The 22,544-nt window shown below is 42.0% G+C and overlaps 6 protein-coding genes across 6 annotated transcripts; 1 reads left to right on the top strand and 5 right to left on the bottom strand.

Moving 5' to 3' along the window:
- Window positions 1-1,951: 1,951 nt before the first annotated feature.
- Window positions 1,952-3,230, bottom strand: LOC306697382 (uncharacterized protein). The gene is made up of 2 exons (XM_079161245.1): window positions 2,739-3,230; window positions 1,952-2,492 (listed from the first exon to the last, which is right to left on the bottom strand). The coding sequence occupies exons 1-2, from the start codon at window positions 3,126-3,128 to the stop codon at window positions 2,328-2,330; spliced, it is 555 nt and encodes a 184-aa protein (XP_079017371.1). The 5' UTR covers window positions 3,129-3,230; the 3' UTR covers window positions 1,952-2,327.
- Window positions 3,231-4,172: 942 nt separating this feature from the next.
- carnmt1 (carnosine N-methyltransferase 1) lies at window positions 4,173-7,967 on the bottom strand (the record flags this gene model as incomplete). The annotated part of the gene is made up of 8 exons (XM_079160550.1): window positions 4,173-5,021; window positions 5,121-5,224; window positions 5,662-5,775; window positions 6,069-6,247; window positions 6,515-6,655; window positions 6,868-7,034; window positions 7,165-7,360; window positions 7,831-7,967. The coding sequence occupies 8 exons, from the start codon at window positions 7,965-7,967 to the stop codon at window positions 4,800-4,802; spliced, it is 1,260 nt and encodes a 419-aa protein (XP_079016676.1). The 3' UTR covers window positions 4,173-4,799.
- A 634-nt stretch (window positions 7,968-8,601) lies between these two features.
- LOC306696782 (hibernation-specific plasma protein HP-55-like) lies at window positions 8,602-11,028 on the bottom strand (the record flags this gene model as incomplete). Its single annotated transcript, XM_079160482.1, has 6 exons — window positions 11,010-11,028; window positions 9,663-10,320; window positions 9,488-9,558; window positions 9,186-9,379; window positions 8,891-9,038; window positions 8,602-8,796 (listed from the first exon to the last, which is right to left on the bottom strand). The coding sequence occupies exons 2-6, from the start codon at window positions 10,312-10,314 to the stop codon at window positions 8,602-8,604; spliced, it is 1,260 nt and encodes a 419-aa protein (XP_079016608.1). The 5' UTR covers window positions 10,315-10,320; window positions 11,010-11,028.
- A 577-nt stretch (window positions 11,029-11,605) lies between these two features.
- LOC306697333 (dual specificity protein phosphatase 26-like) lies at window positions 11,606-13,277 on the bottom strand (the record flags this gene model as incomplete). Its single annotated transcript, XM_079161167.1, has 3 exons — window positions 12,926-13,277; window positions 11,878-12,089; window positions 11,606-11,799 (listed from the first exon to the last, which is right to left on the bottom strand). The coding sequence occupies exons 1-3, from the start codon at window positions 13,102-13,104 to the stop codon at window positions 11,606-11,608; spliced, it is 585 nt and encodes a 194-aa protein (XP_079017293.1). The 5' UTR covers window positions 13,105-13,277.
- A 636-nt stretch (window positions 13,278-13,913) lies between these two features.
- Window positions 13,914-17,915, bottom strand: bag4 (BCL2 associated athanogene 4). Its single transcript, XM_079160898.1, has 5 exons — window positions 17,685-17,915; window positions 17,031-17,150; window positions 16,611-16,835; window positions 16,133-16,402; window positions 13,914-15,688 (listed from the first exon to the last, which is right to left on the bottom strand). The coding sequence occupies exons 1-5, from the start codon at window positions 17,766-17,768 to the stop codon at window positions 15,224-15,226; spliced, it is 1,164 nt and encodes a 387-aa protein (XP_079017024.1). The 5' UTR covers window positions 17,769-17,915; the 3' UTR covers window positions 13,914-15,223.
- A 567-nt stretch (window positions 17,916-18,482) lies between these two features.
- Window positions 18,483-21,070, top strand: lsm1 (LSM1, U6 small nuclear RNA associated). Its single transcript, XM_079161519.1, has 4 exons — window positions 18,483-18,615; window positions 18,766-18,834; window positions 19,049-19,164; window positions 20,523-21,070. Exons 1-4 carry the CDS (start codon window positions 18,570-18,572, stop codon window positions 20,691-20,693), a joined length of 402 nt encoding a protein of 133 aa, XP_079017645.1. The 5' UTR covers window positions 18,483-18,569; the 3' UTR covers window positions 20,694-21,070.
- The last annotated feature ends 1,474 nt before the right edge of the window (window positions 21,071-22,544 follow it).

A 22,544-nucleotide genomic window follows, 5' to 3' on the forward strand; every position in this document is an offset into this window, starting at 1 on the left:
TTATTCATCTAATGCAACTAATGTGATAAATGTATGCATTTTGTGGTGCACATTTGGCTGATTGTTGTGCTTACTTTTTATCTGTTAAAAGTGCTTGCCCCTGATGGCAATCAAAGGCCATGAATTGGCAGCCGATAGGAAACTTGCAAACCTTACTTTCGAGCCTTGGATCAGGGCAAGGGTATATAAACATTTCCAAAGCTTTCGGTGCTCAATAATTGTGAAATGGAAGAAGGTTTGAACCACCAGGACGCTTCCTAGAGTTTGCTGTCTGGCAAAACTGAGCTAGTGGGCAAAAAGAGCCTTAGTCACGGAGGTGACGAAGAACCCAACAGTCACTCTATAGGAGAGCTTCAAGCGTCCTCTGCAGATGGCAGAACCTGCAATTTTAGCAGTCCTCCTTCAATCAGGCCTTCGTGGTATAGTTGCTGGATGGAAGGCAATCTTAAGTAAAAGGCATGACAGGCAGCACGCTTGGAGTTTGCATTTCAAAGACACAGAGCGTGAGGAAAAAGATTCCCCGGTGTGACGAGAACATCGGGGACTGCTCATCACCTGGCTTGTACCGTCCCTCCGGTGAAGCATGGTGGTTCTCAGAGGCAGGGACAGACAGACAGACCGGTCAGAATTGAGGGAAGGATGAATGCAGCAAGGTACAGAGAGGTCCTTGAAGAAAACCTGCTCCAGAGTGCACGTGACCTCAGGCCAGGGCGACGTCTCAACTTTCAGCGCGACAATGAGCCGGATCATCCAGCCAAGACCACACTGGAGCGGCCTTTAGTGGCCCTGCCAAAGCCAGGACTATAGAACATCTGTGGAGAGACCTGAAGACGGCAATTCTAGAGGATCTGCCAGAAAGAACGACATAAACTTCCCAGATCCAGGTGGCAAGGCTTGCAGAGACTTACCCAAGAAGACTCAACGCTATTATTGCTGCCAAAGAGGCTTCTACAAAGTACTAAATTAAGGGTACTGTATACTTATGTAAATGAGAGATTTCCAGTTTTTGGTTTTTAATCTGTTTACATTCCTCCTGATGCAAATTTAAAACATACACTAGAGGAATGCACTGGCCATTTTGTTTGTGTTCTTGTTTGACATAAAGGGACTCCCTCTGCATGTTGTTGTGCAACCATGTGTTGTACAAAGACAATAAATAAACCTTGAACCTAAATAAAACATGTTTAAAACATTATAGGTTATTGAGAGAAGATTGATGGACAAAAATGCAAATTCTATCAATCTAAAATGATTTCTACATTACAAAGTTTGCCAAGAGGTCTGAATCATTTCTGAATCCACTGTATGTAGTTCATTGGCACCTAGCTGGAAACAGCAGGGCTTGGATGCCATTGAGCTGGGCAACAGCTGGATCACATCTGTAAATCCTCTTATTTTCATTTTCAGAACGCAATCAACGGTTCAGCAAACAAACATGACTGTTAATGAGCATTTCTCGCCTGGACTGCGGCAGGTAAGTGCCTTACTTTTCCATGGTTTTACCTGTGTGTTGTCTGTTAAATGTGTATTTACTGTATAGTGTAATGTGCTACAATATATCTCTGCAACTTTTGATGTGGTGGCTTCTTACATAATGCATATATTTTAAGGGTGCCTTTCAAAATTTGACCCTCTGGTATGTTAGGGTTTGATCAAAAGGTAAAACTTGACAAATACATGGGGAAAACAAATTTAAGTAAAAAATAATAAAATCACACACACACACGAGTAGAGAAAACTGATCTATTGTCAATACAAAAAAAAGGGTTGTTACAATCAGCTCTGATTAGCAAAAAGGTGTATCAGTAACATGTAATAAAAGTGTTAATACAGCATACACTAATCCTTTAATAAAGTGTTTTATCTAATGTTCTAACATCTATAAAAGTCATAAATCTACGAACAATGTCTAAACCAGTAACACAAAACACATTAAGATATTATAGTGATTATGATATGAACTGTACCCTGCTTTTCATAACATTATAGATTAATAAAATACTAGGTTTGCAAGGTAAAGATTTAGCACAAAAGAAAAATGTATTAAGTCACAATTGTACACCAGACTGACTTGAGGTTTACTAAAATGTCACCACAGTTTTGGTCACCGATGTAAGAGCAGTTTGCTGCACTGCAGATCTCAGTGTCGCTTCACCGAAGTCACACGAAGGCTCGCTGACAGGGCTACTACGGCAGTCGACATCAGGTTGTTGCATCTCTCCTGGATACATTTCAAGCAACCTTGATGTGCTTTTTAATGTCTCTATCGGCTGAAAAGTATCACATTTTCACCATCACGTTTGAGACGTCGCTTGCACCTGTAATCTTCAGGTCTCCATGGCATCAGCAGAGGAGTCTTTGACTTTAGGCTGGTCTTTACTTTGGGAATGGTTAGCATCTTCCAGCAGGGAGAGGTTCAGTTCCGGTAAGGGGGCCCTCCAGTACTGAAAGGTGTTGTATGTGCAGTCTTCAGAGTCGTTGTCCTCACCAGCCTGAGAGTGATCAGAAAGAGAGGAGGATTGAGCTCAGGAGAAATGTACAAAGAGGCCTACAGTAACATTTTAGACTGGTGGTCACCGGTGACATCAACCTGTGGCATATTTTACCCAATAAGAGTGTTGTTGACGCTATATGATGGGTAACGGGTGACACCTATTGGACACTTTCTGCAATTGCACCGACTCACTTTCTCTGAACAGAGCTGCACACGGTGTCCCGATATGTTGTCATTAACTTACTTTATCATTAGCTTTCGGAGCAACAGTCTCCAAACCCGTGCAGTCATCTCGAGGTCGTTTCTTGGAGCTCGTGAGTGTGCTGGAGCTGCGACGGTCCTGGAAACCTCCAGAAGCCTGCAGGGTCAAAAGAGTAGCTGCATGCTTCATTGTGTCGCAGCATGCGGACTTGCGACGAAGGGCCGCTGCTTCTTCTTGTTGTTTCTCTGGGTCTTCAAAGTAGTGCGGCCTCTTTCTGCAGCGGCTGCCCATCAAAGCCAGGAGGGACGGGGGGCTCACACCCCCGGTCGGAGCCATGCTCTCCGGCGGCAGGTCGACGCTGCTCAGAGAGAGGTGACATCTTTTGGAGGGAGCGCCGTGCAGCAGAGTGTCCTCTGCACGTCTCTTCGCCATGAGAGTCAGTGGACTAGTAAACAGCGGTCAGTCAAAAACACGTGGGGGCTCTGATACTGTCACTATAGCTGCTTTTCACTGACGACGTTGTGCGAGGATGTGTTCAATAGTTTCGGCACCGGTAGTACAATTATTGCGGGGCGGTCCGGACAACCAATCAGAGAGCACCGCTGTCTGTCCCCGCCCACAGCCGCCTCTCTTCCTGTGGCAGTACATCCATGCTGATCCATGCTCTCATTTCATCGGTTCCATCCTGTAAGGAAAAATATCTAGTCACAACAATATATAATTTAAGGGAGGATTAACTGTCTTTTTCAAATCCCCCAACATGAACGTCTCTCTACATACGAATACAATTGTGGAGGGGGAATATTGAGGCTTTATTTATTAATTTTGTTAGCTGACAATTAGTCAAACGAACTGTACATATTGTGAGTCTAAAAGAATACTGGAATTAGCCTATAAAATACCCACCATGCATTTGCTCTTCATTGTGTTTCAAGATGAAACTACTCTGCCCAGGCTGCTTTTGACCACCACCTGACATGACCCTTTATCATCAAGTTCTGCTGCACTGCACCCTGACCGAATGCTCATGTCGTTATTTTCTCACACTGTAACTGTCATACTTATCAGACAGGCACCATCTAAGGTAGGTTATGTGCCCCGTCAGTTATTAAAATGTCAAATAGCTTTTTACAAAGCCAAACTTTGTCTTAGTTTGATAGTTCCACTGGCTTCACTTGACGAACATCTAATTTCTTTTTTTAACTCTCAAAAGTACTTTTCCACTCCAAAAATGTTTGACAATTCACAAGAAGGGAATAAATATCAAATAACATAAATAACTATTAAGTTTTGTGACTCTTCACTGCTACATCTTTTTTTTACGCCTGTAATCTACCTTCAAATTGATGCGCAAGCGTGTAGCTCACACAAAACATTTTAAGAAATGAAAACACGTTTAAATTTGTCCTTGAGCTGCGTTAAAGCGATGTTATGAATAAAACTCTGGAGATGCACATTTTTTTTAATGTTTGGCTTTATTACAAAGTGTGATTAGAAACCAGAAGTCGATGAAAGTCATCTGCAACTTTAAAACAATTTATTCTTGAAAAGCTTAAACATGTTTTGATTAAATTGTCAGTGATGACTAATGATCAATGCAAATGAGTAGACATAGTTATTGGCAGCATATTTTTAAAAAATAAATAGATTTCAAAAGCTAATGTTCACATCACGCTGTCCTATAACACACACACACACACACACACTCACTCTCTCTCTCTCTCAGGCAGTGAAAGTCAATGGAGATGAGAATTTGTAAGACCACGGGCAGTCCAGCAGGCGGGACCGCAGTAAAAAGAAATATACACTTCATGGCTTGTAACCGACACAAACCACTGAAACAAAATAGCAACCGAGGGTAACTGACTCATCTCAGAGTATCTAGAGCTGTAGAGTATCTAGAGATGTGTTTCCTGGTGTTACACATTACACAGGGCGGAGTTTAGCACAGTTCTCCATGATACGCATCATTAAAAATATAGATGACAAAATACAAAATGTATGTGCACTGTTTTTTTTTCTGTCCGTGTCCATTTTCTTTGTTTCGTTTTGTTAGTCTAATCGTCGCCTCTAAGTTCACTGTTTTTGTCAAAGGATTTCCTGTCACGTCAGGCTGTCGGCACCTTCTCGCCGTGGTGACTTTGCGGCCGGTGGAGAACTCTGTTGTTGGTCATCTTCTCCTTCTCCTTCTTCTTCTTCTTCTTCTTGACCGTTAAAGTACAGGTCTGCAGGTTTTCGTGCCACAAAGAAGACACAGTCGTAAACGTACCTCAACATAGAGCGGTCGTTCTCTGTGTAGGTGGTCTGAACTGACGGTTTCTCCACCTGCAGGAGAAATACAAATACTGTTTTACTACTGGAACAAGATTTCTGAAGACAAGAATGATTGTATGCCATGAATATGGATTAAAGTCCTTGGCTTACCTCTATATGGAAGCCAACGTTAACAATCGCTGTCCTAATGTCTTCATAGCTAAGTTCAACTGACAGCTCATTGGCCATGTTCTCAAAGTGGTACAGCAGTGGACCTGAAGGAACATTACATTTAAACATTGAGATAAGTTTACTGAGACCAAAATCGTAAGCCCTTTTTCAAACCATAGTACTTTCTAATGAATACGAAAAATTCACCCGACAACACTTCAAAACAAACGGTAACATTGATGAGCATCTTATTCATGGGACAGCCGGTTGTTGAGTTATTTTGTTTTATGTGCTGAGAACAGTTCAAACATAGATGTGATTACTTTGTGAATAAAATGTAGTCTGATAGCAGATCTTATTGCAGATTTAACCTAAAGAATAGTGAATTGAAGCATTAACAAAGTGAGCTGAACACCTTGGAAAGAAATGACAGTTGATTGCAACTATTTCTTTTATTTCTTGCTGTAACAAAGAGCACATTTTGCTATATTTCTCTTTAAAAAATATGTTTACACTTTATTTTTAACAAAAGCAGACTCACCCAGGTTGATCCACACTCCTCCGGGTTTAAGAATCTTCCAGATCGTCTCCACATACTCGATGACATTATGAGCCGTGTCAATAAAGAAGCAGGTAGCCACACAGTCCCAGGAATCTGACCCAAACAGACGATATATTATTACACGATCATTCATGACCATCATGCTAAGGAGCAAAATTCACCAGTGATCAATTATTCATCATTAACAGTATATTCACATCAGAATGGTCCGATTTATTTGGAGTCTTTGGCGTATGTAAAATGCAAGGTTGTATCGTTACAATTGTTTTGTGGAGCTTGCTGAGGGCATTATGCAATATGGGAGTAAGCTCGGCCTGAAAGGACATTTAATAGAAGACAAAAGTTACTTCTTTCAATTGTGAAAGATCCACAAAGCTTCAACTGACCTGATTCACTGTAGACTTCCACAAAGTCCCCTGCTACCATGGAGAAGTCTGCATCTAAAGGTAAGCTCTGAGGGTTGACATCGGGGAATATGATTGGTCGCGTTTGGTCGGAGGATTTCTTGTTGTTGCTAAACTGGTGGATCCAGGGGTACAGGGTCAGAGAGTTCACCGTTTCACACCTGGACGAAGCAGTCAAAATGTATGAGCACAGGTGGATGGATGGAAGTGGTATTCAGCAGAGGAGAAGCTCAGAATTGATTGCCAAAGAACTAAATATGAATGATGTGTTCTGGTTTTATTTGTGATCCTTGAAACATAGTTTATGAAGTATAATTAAGTGTGATTGTTACACCTCATGCAAGCTGAGACAACTTGCATAGAATGTGTGCATAGAAAGGTGATCGTCCCTAATGGTTGTGTAAGACATATGTGTTAATATGCTGTACCTGTTGAGAACAAAGTTTGAAGAGAAGAGCATGAAGAAGCTCCATTCGTTGCCCTGGCAAATATAGCCCAGCCGTGCTATCTCCCAGGCTAGACGGCCAAGCCCAGCACCCGGAATCAGCACGCTCACCCTAGACACATCACTGACATAATAAAATATTCAAAATGCACATATCACATAAAAAACATGGAATAAGTCACATCATCAGAATTATTACAAGATGTTCTGAAACCACAGCACATGGAAAAAGTGTTTCCTTGTGTCGTTGAGTATCCACATATCTCACTGTCTTAGCATGCAGGTGTCTGTGTGTGTGTGTGTGTGAGTATGTGAATGAGCACATGTGCTTCCTACTATTGGTCATTTGGGAACAGTCTTTGGATCTCTTCGATGATGGGCTGGTAGCAGGTGTCTCTCTCTGCCCGGCCCGTCTCGCTCCAGTCTCTGACAAACTGCTTTATGGTGGACTTCAGCTTGTCCATGTCAAACGTAGTAGATGGGCCCACCTTCCGCGGATCCTCCTGCAAGTTGAATGAAAACACAAAACCTCTACCTAAATAACAACAAAAACCTAAGATACAACACCACAAACTGCTTATGTATGCAGGCTGTTTATGTACAGTAGACTACCTGGTGTAAGCCAAGCCTTACCCTCTCGCCGTATTCAATGTTCTCAAACATGTGGAGGCTGTTGTGAATGATGCCCTGCAGGATCTCCTGGTTGTGGTCCGCACACTGGCTGATCTGGGCCAGATTGGACAAAACTTCTGGCAGCAAATCCTGGTGGCGCTGCGGGAGGCTCAAAAACTGACGCTCGGCACGCTTGACCTGCTCCTGGACATGGACCCTGAGGTGAAGACAAGACACAAGGCGGAGAAAGGGCTCACAGGGTGGTTTTTTTAAGGTGACCCCACAGGGATAACACATTCATCTGAGGAGCAATCGGGTATTAGACTATTTAATGATGCAGTGTGGGTCCAAATGGTTCATATATTATTCATTCTCATCGTTATAGTTTACGTGCGATTGCTACATCATAATATTCTTCACTTATGTTTGTTTTAACTTGAGGTGCTGTGACACGAATGGAGCTAAAATCATAAGACATAAATGCTACCGGAAGCTGATCAAATACCAGTTGACTCGACTGTGGGAAGCTCTAATCAATGTTTGAATACATGTGAACCATCTCGGTTAGCAGCTTTCCCTCCAAACCTAGTGATCTGTCCTTGGCTATTGTCACTTGCTAACGACATCGTTTATTGACACAAACTGTCGTTACCTGGCTTGTACTGTATTTTTACTTTGTCAATATACCTGTAAAATCTAAAAGCATCGATTATTCTCCAGAAATGTTGCCTTTCCAGCTTGTTCTCCTCCTCGGGGCTGTGTTTCATTCTCTCTTTGTTAAAATACGGTCTTCCTTGCGGTCCCTCTCCCGTTGTTTCGGCCATGACTGAGACAAACTTGCAGCCGTCCAATCAAAACGCAAAGAAAACTTCTTCTTCTCGGAAATTGTTAATTCCAGCAGAACAGGCTCCACGAGGCGTGTTGCTGCCACCCACAGTCGGATGAGGAGACTGCAGTTGGTTGCTCTGATACAGTGTCACCCGGATGAAGGAACATTTTTTTAATAAATAAATGCAATAATACAACCCTGCTCTATAATGTACATAAGTGGCGTCTCTCTCCCTCCTCTCATTGGTTAAGAAAACGTATTATTGCTACATATGTCCCTTTTGGTGTCCCATCTTTGTGTCCCATGTGCTTTAGTCCAGCAGCAGTCAAGTCCCATCTTGTTCAACTTTTCAAATTATATTAAACACACCCACACGATACATTTAATAAATGCTCGACATAGTCCCTGGTTTTATTATATTTGTTATAAAAAATATCTCTGTCATGATAAATATATATTTAGAAAATAAATATTTTATCATTTAATTATTTTACCCTCTAGTATAGAACAATCACTCATAGTTGCTCCACACTCATTCATAAAGAAGGAAGCCAAAGAAAGAGGTTTTTCTGAGTATTTTATTTGTGACTCAAGAGCTGTGCTTGAGCAAACACAAAATGCATATTCCATCAGATGTTTGGGTTAATAATCTTGCCCATGAAGATAACTTTTTCTGTGTTGCGTTCAATGATGACAACCATAAATGGACGATTGAACTTCAAGACAGGGATTTTGCGGTAGGACAGAAGTGTGATGCCAATGCCTGTGACAGCTGCAGCAGTGGCTCCGGCTTCATCAACATCCAGGGTAGCTTGGTGAACAACCTACGGCGCGATGGAGGATAAGCAAGATTAGAGATGGATGGAATATAGACAAGGAGAAAATATGTGTGAAATAAAATAGGCTCCCTGTCCTTACATCGGAGACTGCCAGTTTGTGCGCATCTGAAATGCCACTGAAATTTGCACGATCACCAAACATGTGTGTCATTCCCATTTCAATCAGCACATCATTCAGTGTGTAGGAAGTCTTGATGGAGAACTTTGGAATATATACGTTGTGTGTCCTAAAAAAAATGGGAAAAAGACAAACATCTAGTAATTAATCTGACAGTAATAACTGACCTGAGAGGACACAGCTGAGTTGTTTATACAGTGTCAAATCTTCCATATTAGAAACCAAAACTGTAAGGAAGATTTTAGATTATCCCGACCTGGACGCCATCCACTTTAACCATTTGGTGACGTGGCCTGGGCAAATGGCATTCTCCAGTGTTGACATGTCGTCAGGTAACAACAGCAGCATGGAGTAAGAGCTGTTGAAGGGCAGCTGGAGGACTGATGTGTTAATCGCCCTGTCGTAATAGGTATTAAATTCCTCCTCCATATTCATCATCTGGACTGGAACCTGAAAAATGACAGCTTAATCGTGAGGTCCCTTAAATGGAAAAGATACATGATGATGCATTATTACTGTTACTCAAAACCATTCTGAATAAATGGTGCAACTTTGAACCTTGGTGTTCTCATCCACCATGAAGATGTCCTCCTTGGTGAGTTTGGGATCAAATGGAGTCGCCCACTTTCCTGTTTGACGATGAGCAAAAATAAAACACAACTTTTGGTTGAGACATAAAATGTAAAGGTGTGACCTCAAAACCAAACACATCTCATCTCACATCACCTTTTACCTTTGTAGTAGATGTAGCTGATGAGATACATAACTGTCGCTGGATCCAGGCTTTCGACCAGCTTGTCTATCTTCCCGTTGGTCTTCTCCTCCACGTACTTATTGATGGTATTGGCACTATCTGTGGTTTGGGTGAAGTCGACGTTGAACCCATCTGCTAAGTAGTACTGCTTCAAGGCCTCCAGGAAGTCGGGCTGTGCCTTGAAGTTGTTGTCCACGAATACAGCGGTCCCTTCACTGGTGTCTTCCTGAGATGTGTTGTTTGTCGTTTTGAGGAGAATCTGGAAGGCCTGATCTACATCTGCCTGCGTCAGTAAGGTGTTGTTGAAACCTAGACCACTGAAGAGCTGATGCTGGGTCTCCTCCCGTGCTCCTGTGGACAAGGCAGCCAAGGCGACAGAAACACTAAACGGGGAGAAGAAGATATTCTTGCCTTCCGAGTCAGCATGAGCTGCTAATTTCGTGTACAGACGGTAGCCAAATTCTTTGTTTGCTGAAGTCACCAGTGAGAGGCTGTTGGCACTGCCATCGGATGCAGTGTCTTGATCTGCGTGATCATTGCCATGACTATTGTGAGCATGGTGATCAGGGTGGCCTCTCCCCATGCAGATCACTGCTGATAAGATCCAGATACCCACAGCTCCACGCATCATTGTGAACTAAGACAAAAGTTCAAAAGGGCAACATTGTTAATTTAGGTTACACAATGTTTGCTATTAGAAGTACTCATTCACTGATTTTCCTAGAAGCACCATAAACATGACGATTGAAAGGCCCTGAAAAACGATTTTCTTAGCTCTCTTGATATGAATGTTGGGCTCCTGCATAAACACACCACTTTAGTGCAGTTTTGGTTGTTTTAGATACATTTATTTTTCTCTGTGCCTTGAATCAGATTCTGATGAGTAGGGCTGTTTGCTTACTGTCAGTCAAATCTGCCCAAACTCCACCCACACAGTCCTTATGAAGCAAATCAGCAGAAGTATTAAGTGTTAAACTCAGAATAAATCATACTTAAAGATGTTTTTTTGGATTCACTAAAAGTCATGTTATTGAGAAATACTTAAAGGTTTGTAGGGGATTTAATTTTAAATTCCTGAAATTACATCATATGCAGTGAACCTCCAAAGAGAGGCAAAGAAGAGTAAATCTAGTCATTTCTAAAGAATTTACATTTAAAGTCGCAACTCTCGACGTTAAAGGATTTTCCAATTCCAATGTGCATAGTTGTATCTCAAACTCAAGACATCAAACATAGTTGTACTTAGAAGAGTAGTTAAACCTGTATGTGAAACACATACTGCTAAAACAATACATCTGAGTGCTCTTAATTCTTTTAACCACATACCTTCTCCTGGTGGAAGCACAGACAGCAAAGCACATTCTGGACAGAGTGAAATGTCCCTTTTATACGATTGATCAGAGCAACTGAACTTTGGCTTTGTTTATTCTTTATCCCAACCTCTTATTTGCACTGCCCCTGCATTTGTTCTGTGTAATGATTACTGTCGAACCATCAAACTCTACCAGCTGCCAATGTTTTCTTCAGCAACATGAACGAAAACATGTTAGTGACGATTATTGTCTCTCGGTCAGACTCTGTATGCTGTGCCATACAAAAGAAAGCAAATGAATGATATTGTATGTAAGCAGCACTGATGTGTAAATTGAATGCCACACATTCACCAAAAGCTGCATCAGATTCACATTTTTTTATGTAAAACTTAAATCCATGTACAAATTGACAGAATATAAATATTAGTTAAGTTAAAGGCAATTAAAACATGATGCAGGAAATGATCAGATGTTGCAAGTCCCTTTTTAAAAACAAAATACAGTACAAGTATTATGAAATCCATGTATCCTGTTATTGATTGAGCTATCTTTTGTGATATTTTTTTCTTATGTGCTGGACCCATGAAATCCGATGCTACCAGACAGCGTTCAGTGTGTGCGAAAGAGACGACCATCCAGTTTGATGAGCTGTCGGAGGAAACCTCGATTAGGGATGACACCCCGGTTATCTTTCACAGCACAAATAGCCTCCACGAGGGTCAGGTTCTGCTTCAGCATCAGGTAAGCCAGGACCAGGGTGGCGGAGCGGCTCACTCCTACATGACAGTGCACCAACACTTTACCTGAGAATTCAGAGAAAGATTGCAACATCAATTTGAAAACAGACCGCCTTTAAATACATCTGCTAACCCTCCTCTCACCTCCTCTGCTGAGAGCCCTGTGGATAAAGTCTGCTGCTGCCTGGAAGTTGACGCTCATGTCAAAGCCACAGGAGTCATGAGCCTCTACGCCCATGTAGGTGATCTCCATGCCCTCGTAGATGTCTGGCTGTACTCCGCGTTTACTGTGAGCTGCATTGAGGATGTGAGTGACTCGATGCTTGGATAGATCAGCCCGGTTCTCTGCACTGTGTCTGAAAAGCACAACGCTCTGTATTCACTGACAAGTGTCTGACAACGGGTACAATATACAGTCAAATGTTGCAGGTGTTTCTTGATGAACCATTTGCAAGTGTTGTTGCATGTTGCATAGCGATTGATTGGTATTTTTAAGTTGCTTCCAGACATGTGAGCTGAATGTATCAAGAGATCCGAGATGTGCTTTCATGGCGAGGTATCAGTTGGAACTTTCACGCATAGCTGTAGTTTTTACACGTTCCCAATGTGGAATGCAACTTGTGGGTTACTCATTCTGCAATTGAATCTGATTTATGATCAGTTCCTCTCTCACACGTGGACTAAATCAAAGTCTAGACTTGGGCAATATTTGTAAAAAGGTCTCAGTCCACTGTCTCTGTCACAACGCAATCATATTTGGAAAGTAACATACACAGCACAGAGTTGCAAGGCCATGCTTCATTATTGGCAGCCAGTCTGAGGCCCAAACACACAGGTTTTGAGGCGCACTCCTGCAAAGTCTGTGAGGGTTCAGGGCTGTCCCACTGTCAATAACCGAGTGTTTGAGGGCTCTCTCGCAGACATTTTGAGCCCTTTATGAACCAAATTAGGGAGTATAAAATAAATACCCACAACTGTACATAATATTGCTGACGTGGCAACTTGATATGTTGTAAGCAAAGTGCTGTTCCATTCCCATTTACACCTTTTTAAAGCCCTCACAGTCTCTCGCACTCAACCATTTACCAGGTGACGTCAGTCAGTCCTTGAGGGTTCAGGGTTTAAAGCCTCAGGGGGAGACGTTGGGATTGGGCCTGAGAGTTTTTAAAAATAAAAAAAGTGAGTTACTTACTGGTCACCAACGTAAAGCCTTGGCCACACTTCATCTGCGTGGCTGATGATAGCTTTGCCAGTAAACAAGAGTCTTTCCAACTCAAACACTGCTATGCCAGGTGAACTCAGGTCAATTTCCACTTTGCGAGGAGGAGGGTTATCATTCCAGGACGCAGGAAGCTTGGATCTATAGGACATTGCTGTTTCTGTGGTGTGCTCTTAGGTGACACCGGCGTTTTCCAAGAGGCAACTTCGAGTCCTTTAGAAGTAGTCGGTACAAAAAGTCAAAAACAAAAAAAGATTGCAGCAGTTTGTAGCCACCTAGTTTACCGAAATGACTTCCAGAGTGAAGTTAAAAAGTAATCCAACAAGCTGTAGGGAACTAGGCAGAACGAATGGCACAGGTGATTTTAGTCGCAGGCTTCTATGCCTCAAATGTCCTCACCACAGGGTTTCCTAAGGTTCGTCAGGCCATCTGACCCTCACATTGAATCCAGCCCATGTGCCTCAAGCCCTCAGGGGCCCGTGTTATGCTTTTGCATCAAAATAGCTGTCTATTTAAAGACCTGTATGCTGCCTGCAGATGTAGGACGTGTGGACCCATGCAGCAATTGCCACTTGACAAAAAGAAAAAGCAATTTCTCATTCTTCAATTATATAACAGGATTTTCTTTTTAGGAATGAAATACGCTCATTTCTCTGCCCCCACCATCCATATAGAGCTGAATATTTCTTGGATAAATTTGCTTTCTAACCCGTCTTTGTACACAATATAAAACAAGTGAGAGAAAAATAAAATTCATTTGATCACAGTTTAAAAAATATACTGACATTTAATTATTTCTCTGCTATTTTCTCACTTAATAATAATTGAAAAACGTATCTGGCAAAGATTCCCATCTTGTGTTGGAAACATGCATTACATCTTGAACTGTGCAGTTATGCTCCATCTAAACAGAAAGTCAACAGCACAGGGAAATGAACACATTGACAGGTGATCTGTTTTTTTCATGCAAAGCTTGTGATCATATTTTTTATTTTCAACTATATAAAACCATCCCCTGAAATATGGCACTTTTTTTTATTTTTTTATGAATGATTGAAAAGAAGAAGAAAAAAAAAAAAAAAAAAAAAACATGAAAATAGATTATGGTGCAAATCTGGATTTGTATAACACGGGTATCAGTGTGGCAGAAAACAGAAACAAGGTCCAAATTAAACACTTGATCCAAGTGCTGTGAACAACGTTGTCATTAAACACAAAACATTACTGAAAATGTTGAAGTACATACAGCAACTGATGGAACACTTAATTCTGAAAATACAATTCACTTGCTTGTCATGTGTATATATATACATATATATGTATATATACCCCAAGCGTTCAAAAAGGGATAAAAAGAACATAATTTAACATATTTTCAAGTAATTCTTAAACTTCCGTATGTCCTATGTATCTGTTATAACAGTAGTTCCTAGAGTAAAATACATGGCATTCATATGTAGGTCTGATTCTAGATCCGCACTCAGGAAGAAACTTCATCCAAAAGATGGAATAACTGGGAAAGCAATCTTTTAGTTTTTTTCTTTTCTTTTTTTTTTAACTAATCAGCTACGCTTTAGGCCCAATTAGGAGCTTTGAGATGTTAGGACTGTATTGAGTGCTCGTCTGACATTACAGTGCATGCAGGGCTGGGAGCACGATCGAAAAGGAAAGCTTTGCACCTATTCCTGCAGAGAAATGGAGAAGTAAGTGACAACGAAGTGTATGGCCTCTATCGGAGGGGAGGACAGTATCGTGCAAACAGACTATGAGATGAAAAAAAGATGTAGGATCAGACTGAAACCAACCCCACAATCCTGAGGGACAGCATGAATCTGAATCACAGGTTGAGAGACCACGAACAGTTGCAACGTGGCACTACATTTATCATCCTGTGACTCTGCCCTGCATTATGCTGGCGAAGGCATGACATTAAAGAGAAGCGGAGCAAGAGTGTCAGGTTGTGTAGCCTGCACAGTCACTCACTTTACACTTCTAACACCATCATATCACTTCGACCAGCATAATTGGGCCTTAAAAAGGTTGATTCCAGGTAGCAATGATTGCTCTGCCTTGGGCTCGGGTCCATGCCACTGATGTATGGCATTGTATATCATGGTGGTGGAAAAAACCTTAAGATAACACAGCTCAGAGAGAGAGAGAGAGAGAGAGAGAAAGAGAGAGAGAAGACTTGGCCCTCATTGTGTCCATGGAAGATCTGGAAGAAGAAAACAGCAAGACGTAATGACCCACAAACCAGTAAATAAGTCCAGTTCAGAAGGCTTTCTTCTCCAGCTGGTCCAGAATGGCCTGGATCCTCTGTACAGCCTCCTTTCGGGCTTGCCGGACATTCTCCTGTCCCTGAGTCTCCACAGAGTCCAGCACCAGCAGCTCTTTGGTCAGCAGTTCCTCCAGACACCGATAACTCTTGTCTGACTTTTTGCCAACAAACTCATCAACATCCTCCTGGAGCAGTAGCATTCTGGCCATGACCTGTTGGACCTTAGCTAGGCCGTGGCTATCGCTCAGGGGATGAGGTCCAGCATGGCCTGGAGCTGGAGCCCGGGCGGGGGCCGAGGGCGGGGGCTCACCTTGCGAAGGATTAGGCTCGCCTCTCCCGGTTTTGTTGTACATTTGGGGAGGTGAACTTATTTCAGCAGGCTTTCCATTGGGGGGATTTAGGGATGGGGTTGGCCGGGGTTTAGGTCCCACTTGTGGAGCACGTTGGTGCTGTTGCTCCTACAGCAACATAAAACAAAAGATTGTTAAGATATTTCATAATCCTCAAGCTCAGTACCATACAAACACACCATTGTATTGCATTGACATAATTAAGTAATCTATGACTATACTGTGGCGAAACTTGACATTTTGGTTTCTGAGATCCAATTCTCTAAATGTAGTTTCATTGAGTCACATCAGTGTACATTGCTGAGTCACATTGCTGTTCTACTAAACGTCTGAGCATTCAAAATGTAATTCCCAGATATAATTCATTTTCCTAATATCTGTAAGATAATACAATTCAGATCAAGACATGTGTGACGATCCAGTTCTCTTAGTTTTAAAGTGAATAATTTGAGTGTTTTATTTATGTCTTATATCTGCCTCTCTTTCCATTTGCATCATTAAAAAAAAAATCATAAAAACCACATTAGAAATACAGTGGATGCCGACTCATACCTTGGGTTGGTACGGTGGAGGAGCACCACTTCCAGTCCCGGGCCATGCTGGAGGATGCGCTGGACGGACAGGATTTCCGTAGTGGTTTTGTGGAGGCTGCTGGCCTGTCGGCCATTGCTGCTGTGGGGGGGCATACGCACCAGAGTGCGCCCAACCATCGGCCTGAGGGTTTGGGTGAAGAGCCTGGCCGGTGGGGTATGGGGGGTTTGAAGGCATTGCATGACCACCTTCACTGTAGTGAGGGTACGCCCCAGGAGGATATCCAGGACCCTGGGAGAAGAGGCAAGACAGATATATGTAGTATTTCCAAAAGTACTTTGTTTCTTTTGTGTCAGAAAGTAATTTCGGTTCAGAGAAAGTGTTTTATTACTTCTATCACTTTGTATTTATGTGTAAGTCAAGGTCAAAGACAATCCACAGTCGTGTTATATTTGGCAAATCCAACATGTGACATAAGTGTGTGTTTAAATGAACTCACCCCTTGACAGTGTGGACCAGGATAGTGATGATGTTGAGAGTGTGGCTGTCCAGACGGCCCGCTGCTCTGCTCCGCAGGACAGCCCTGGTTAGGATAAGGACCCGGAGCCGGTCTCTGACTGTCAGCACAGTAGAACGGGTTGGATGGGTGGAAACCACCTGTTGGATATTGACTCTGCGCTGGGCTGTAGACACCATGGCCATTTGGATAACCTGCAGGCATTACCTACATGGAAAGCACAAGCGGGTCTGAATTATCAGACATATATCATTGTCTGGGTGTAAATGTATCATGCTGATGTTACTGTTCTGGCATAACAGCCGACCGTTGGGACGAGATGATGGAGAGGTGAAAGCACTTAAGAGACTTAAGGACAATGAGTAGATCTAGAGGACCAGGGTATGGTGCATCGAGCTGTACCTGTTGATTGTACTGAGGTTGGACCTCTGATCCCGAGGGGTAGGTGTTTGCATAGTGTCCTGTGGAATGAGACTGGGGATACCAGTAGTGTGAGGGGTAGCCTGGATACTGAGGAGCGTCCTGTGAACACAGAAGATGATTTTTAAGAGAATCTGTCCTTGAGTTGCAGGAGTACTGTTTAAACAAGCCAACAGGAATCTGTAAACCACATGCAGCAACCGACTAAACGGTGACAACAATGAATTCCCTGCCTGCTGAACCAGTTTAGCACAAAACAGATAAATACTGTAGAGCTATACGAAAACAGGCCACGGTTGAATATTTTAAGGAATATATTTCTCAATCATGCGCGATGTGACACGACTGCAGTCACCTCTAACGTTACTATCAGCAGTGTCGTCACGTCCAGATAAACGCGACAAAGTCGGGCGACAGCTGAACAAGTAGTGTAAGCAGTAACTATTACATAATGCCAGCTAGCTCCGTTAGCCGTCCAGCTAGCATGGGCTAGTACCGTGTAACGCGAGATACCTGGGTAACAATGTATTCCGTGCAAAGCCAGGTCGTTTTAAAATAACTGAGGCACGCTCAAACAGTGGCAGAGTGGCAGCGGACAACGGCTGTGGATTTGTCCCAGTGCTGTCCACCACTTACCATGGTGTTATTCCAGTTTCCGTTAGTATTTTCCGAGTTGCCAGTCGAGGGCCAGCCGGATTTCTGCATTTGATGAGGGTGCATCAAGCTAAGCGCGTTCCGCAGTAGCCGTCCTGTTAACTGCCATCGCAAAAGACAAACCTTAAAACTAACGTTAACGTATCCGAGCCGTCGGTTAGTCCAAACTGTAAACAACAATACTGTCGTTTCCCCTAGAAGTGCAGAGTGTGTCTGAATGGAATCAGGAAATGATGGAATGGCACCAAAGCTCGTGCGATCCTGTCCTGTAGCTTTAACGAAGGGCACGCGTAAAAGTGAAGAGCTCTCACTCTGCCGCTGTTTTACGACACCGTGGACCTCTTTACGGAGAGAGGAACATTTTACTCATGCTGCATACAGATGTGATATCAGGCAGAAGGTCGACCGTCTACCTGTGTTATGATGAAAGATTAAATTTAATTGTAATAATTGTATGGCTACATAAGCGAAAGTGTTGCATTGTTCCGAATCTGTCACTGTTCATCGTATACGATCTTTGGTGTAACCCGTGCGTCAGTTGACGCTATTAGCCAATAGGAAACACGTCATTAAATATCCTATTGTTTTTAATAAGAACTACTATTTTAATTTTCTAAAACGATCTGTCTTTGGTGTTGAATTTATTTAAATGTGTTTTATTTAAGCACCGGTCCTAAAAAGATAATGAATCGACATTAATTTGGGTTGCAGCGACCAAAGGGTTAAGCGACGACAGGAAGTTTATCCCGGGCGTGTATAAAGACGCTTCCTGTACTCCACTTGAAAGACACATATTTTGAAACATTCATGGCTTGACGTTGCATTAAGCTACACGAAGCAAGTAAAAAAAAAAAGAAACAGCCCAAGATGAACTACGTACCAGGGACAGCAAGTCTCATAGACGACATCGACAGTAAGTCTGAGGATCCGCTCCTTCGCAGAGAGAGATGGTTTGCTGAAAACAATCGTTTAAATATGTGGCATCGTGTCTGATACCAACTGATCCCGTTCGTGACCGTTCAATGTTGTAATTAAACATGCTTATGTTGGTTGTGTCTTGCAGAGAAGCACCTGGTGTTGCTCCGAGATGGCAGAACACTGATCGGTTACCTCAGAAGCATTGATCAGTTTGGTATATCTCATTTAATCATCTCACACTTGTTTTTTACTCATAGGGTGCAAAACACAAGCCGAAGCATTTCAGCTAACTTCATAGAGGCTCAATTTAAATGTCCATGCGATTCCCACTATCTGGTGTTTTTATTTAAAATGTAAAATGTTATTCTTTCTTTATTATCCTGCACTTTATTTCCTTAACCTGTTTCTTTTGTGTGTGTCCCCCCCAGCCAATTTAGTTTTTCATCAAACAGTTGAGCGCATCCATGTGGGGAAGAAATTTGGTGACATCCCCAGAGGAATATTCATTGTGAGAGGAGAGAATGTGGTGCTGCTTGGAGAGATAGTAAGTGGGAATATCCTCTTTTTATTTCTCTGTGTGTTTGGTATGTAGCTGAAATGATATGAAGTGGGATTCAACAACATTCATTCACACATAACCTTAAATGTAGAAATGTGTTGGAGTGAAGATTCACATAACCATGTGGCCAAGAATCCAGACAGGTTTGTATGGAAACAAGTGAACATAATGTTTATGAACCTAGCTTATTAACCCAAGCTAACGTTTATATTTTCATCTTTCTGGGCGTTTAGTCACTAGGTTACAAACTAAGTGAATACAACAGCTTGGATGTTTTAATCTGCCCTTTTTTCTTTTTTAGTGTGACAAGATACGCCTCATTAATTATAACGCAGCTTGTTTTGCAAACAAGGATGCAGATTAAGCTGTGTTGGTGCATAGAAAAAGGGATGGTGAGATGTGGATTATGCAGCCTCCTACATGGCCAGTCAAAACTTTGAAAACATATTAATCCATCTACCATGTTGATGTACTGTAAAATAACCAAAACAAAAAGCACCTTAAGATATCTGAAACCTACAGAAAAAAATGTAACTCGTACTTAGTCACTTAAACGTCTTATTCAGAACATTAAAGAAGAGTTTAAGAGACTGAAACATCTATAATATTATATTTTAATCATCAGCATGCATATATGTGAATTTGTGCAATGACACGTTAAACACGTTGCAGTGACTGTATAGGACCAGCCTGCACACAGCTCAAACATGACTCATGAACCCAGATTCTGTAGCTCCCTCCATAAATATGTGTCATACATTCAGTCACAAATCTGCGTTTTGACAGCAGCACAGCCTCTACAGCAGCAGAGGATGTACAGCATGAAGCGAGTATAGCAGTTCATGTAATCAACAAACAAGAAGTTATGGGCATCATAGCGCATCAATTTGTAATCACATTTCAATTTTTATCAGACACAAGGATCCATACTCTATGGTCAGTGGTAGGAGAGGTTTGCGGTAGCCAGATAATTACACTGATTTGCTTTTTCAGTTTCATTTTGTTATTCATTTTATCACTCACTGTTAATTAAATTACGTTTTAATTGCTGGAAATGGGGGAGTTGTGAGTGGAGATTGAGTCCGCATGCAGGCTGGCTTTATGGTTGAGTACAGATGCATTTTCAGATATAGTGTCTTTTTAATATAGTGTCTTTTCAGAAGTAGGTCTATCTGGATGATTACGTTTGGTTAACAGTGGCAACTCCAAATCAGCAGCAACATATTTACACACTGAATAATCTTTAATCTGAAGTTGTTATGGGAGGAAAGAGTGAACAGTTTGCTGATGTACAAAATGTGTGAGTTCTGGTGACCGATGAAATGCTGTCCCTGTCTCTGTAGGATGTGGATAAGCCCTGCGACACAGTCCTGCAGCAGGTCTCCATTGAAGAGATTCTGGAGGAGCAACGGTTGCAGCAGCAAGCCAAACAGGAGACGGACAAAGTCAAACTGCAGGCCCTGAAGGACAGAGGCCTTGCCATCCCCAAAGCTGATAACTTGGATGAATACTAACCTTGATTCCATGAGCCTCTTTCTCAGTTTGTATCAGACTGATAAGTTTTACGTTGAGTTTGATTTCTTTCTTTTCTTTTTTTCAAGGCTGCATCATGCTGGGCCTGTATACTGTAGTGTACTCTATGGATTTCATTTGGAGAAAAAAATGTGATGCTCATTTGTGCAGATCCTTACAGCAAAATGAAAGAATCATGTGTTTGTGTAAGATCACTCTGTCTGCAATTTAGCAATTATTTTACAGCAGCACTTTCTATTTTGTCAGTGATATGTCAAGCCTTTTTATTTGGAGATATGTGGGCCTGCTATTGACAAAAACTATGCTATGCTCCAATAAAGAGTTTAGTTTTTCATTATGGAAGGCGAGCTTGGAACATTTTGTGTCATCTGACCATGTTGCCCATTCTCTTTTGTTGAATGTAATGCATTACATGCTGAAATACAGTATTTGGGGACGATTGCAGCCAGTGCCCTATTGGTCCTGTGTGATGGCGCCACAATGTCGCACGCTGCAATGGGACATCCAACCCATACAGTCTATGAATCAAACGTGCGAAAGGGCATAATTAATTTGAGTAATTCAATGTAGACATGCGTCATATCAGTGCATCAGACTACCGCGTATGTTCTGTTTATAAAGATAATAGCGCGTCCGGAGAAGTCGATCCTATCTGCCATCATCAGTCAATAACTAGTCTGTTAGTCGTTTGGAAGGACACGGCGAGTTAAGATCGCCCCTTTGCAGTGGCTGAAGCTACGGGCAGATAGGCGCTACTGGGTGTTATGAACTCTTTAAGTCTTTTTTATTCTTTATTTTATTTGTTATATTTTACAGGGAACACTACAGCAGCCTGCATGCACAAAAAAATAAAACGTTTCCAGAAAAACGTCAAGCTGTGTGCAGTTAAAACATGAATACCGGTCAACCTTCAAAGTAAAAGTCCTTAAAAGTACAGGAGGCATTACAGGGGCATACATTAATCAGGAGGGCAAATATTGAACAGTGTAAACATGCGAGGGACACAGCGTGTCTTTATTGCCTTGCCACTGAGTAGTCTTTAGGACTTATAAGGATTAAGAATTGTCTAAACAGTACTGAGCGAACTGCCCTCAATGTTCAAGATGTTTTATTCAACATCATTTCTCACCCATTTCTGGTTTTATTGAGTAATATTCTACAGTCTATGGTAATAGCCCATAGGTTACATCATATAGGCATACATATTCTGCTTTTAGGTGCTGTGGAGATGATGGAAGATATGAGCCTCCCAACTAAAATATGAAATTGTCATACAATATATACTATAATACAGGTTGCATATAGAAACATTTGGATCCTACTCTCTCAAGTGCTACCAACAAGACATGAAGACACACAGACTTACTGACCTGAGTATGACAAACAAGTGTTGTTGAAATAGAAACTTTCAGCTGTACGAACCAATTCAATCATGGCTCATGGCATCATCCGTTGATCTCAGCAGTGTGCAGAGCCACTGCACAAGTAACAGGATAACATTCTTTGACAGGGGCCCCAAAACAACAAGGGGCATTGCTGCATAATGCAATGTATCCATCATATGATGTAGAAGTTCTACCACCAGAGGGTGCCCTTATTCCCACTCAATCTTCACTACTACAGTAATTTGCGGATTTCACAATAGAGACAACGTGTAGTTAAAACCGAGATGAAGAAGAGAACGAGCATGAGTGTGGCTTTATAATAAGGACTTCACAGGCATGCAGCTATGTCCAGTTATATAATGTGTGACGAAGAACTTCTGCACATGAGGTGTGGCTGGTTAGACATCTATTCAGGTTTTTACAGCCTTCAGCTTCTTGTTCTGGCTA

The sequence above is a fragment of the Pholis gunnellus genome (genome assembly GCF_910591455.1).
Source record: "Pholis gunnellus genome assembly, chromosome: 6".
Lineage (NCBI taxonomy): Eukaryota > Metazoa > Chordata > Actinopteri > Perciformes > Pholidae > Pholis > Pholis gunnellus.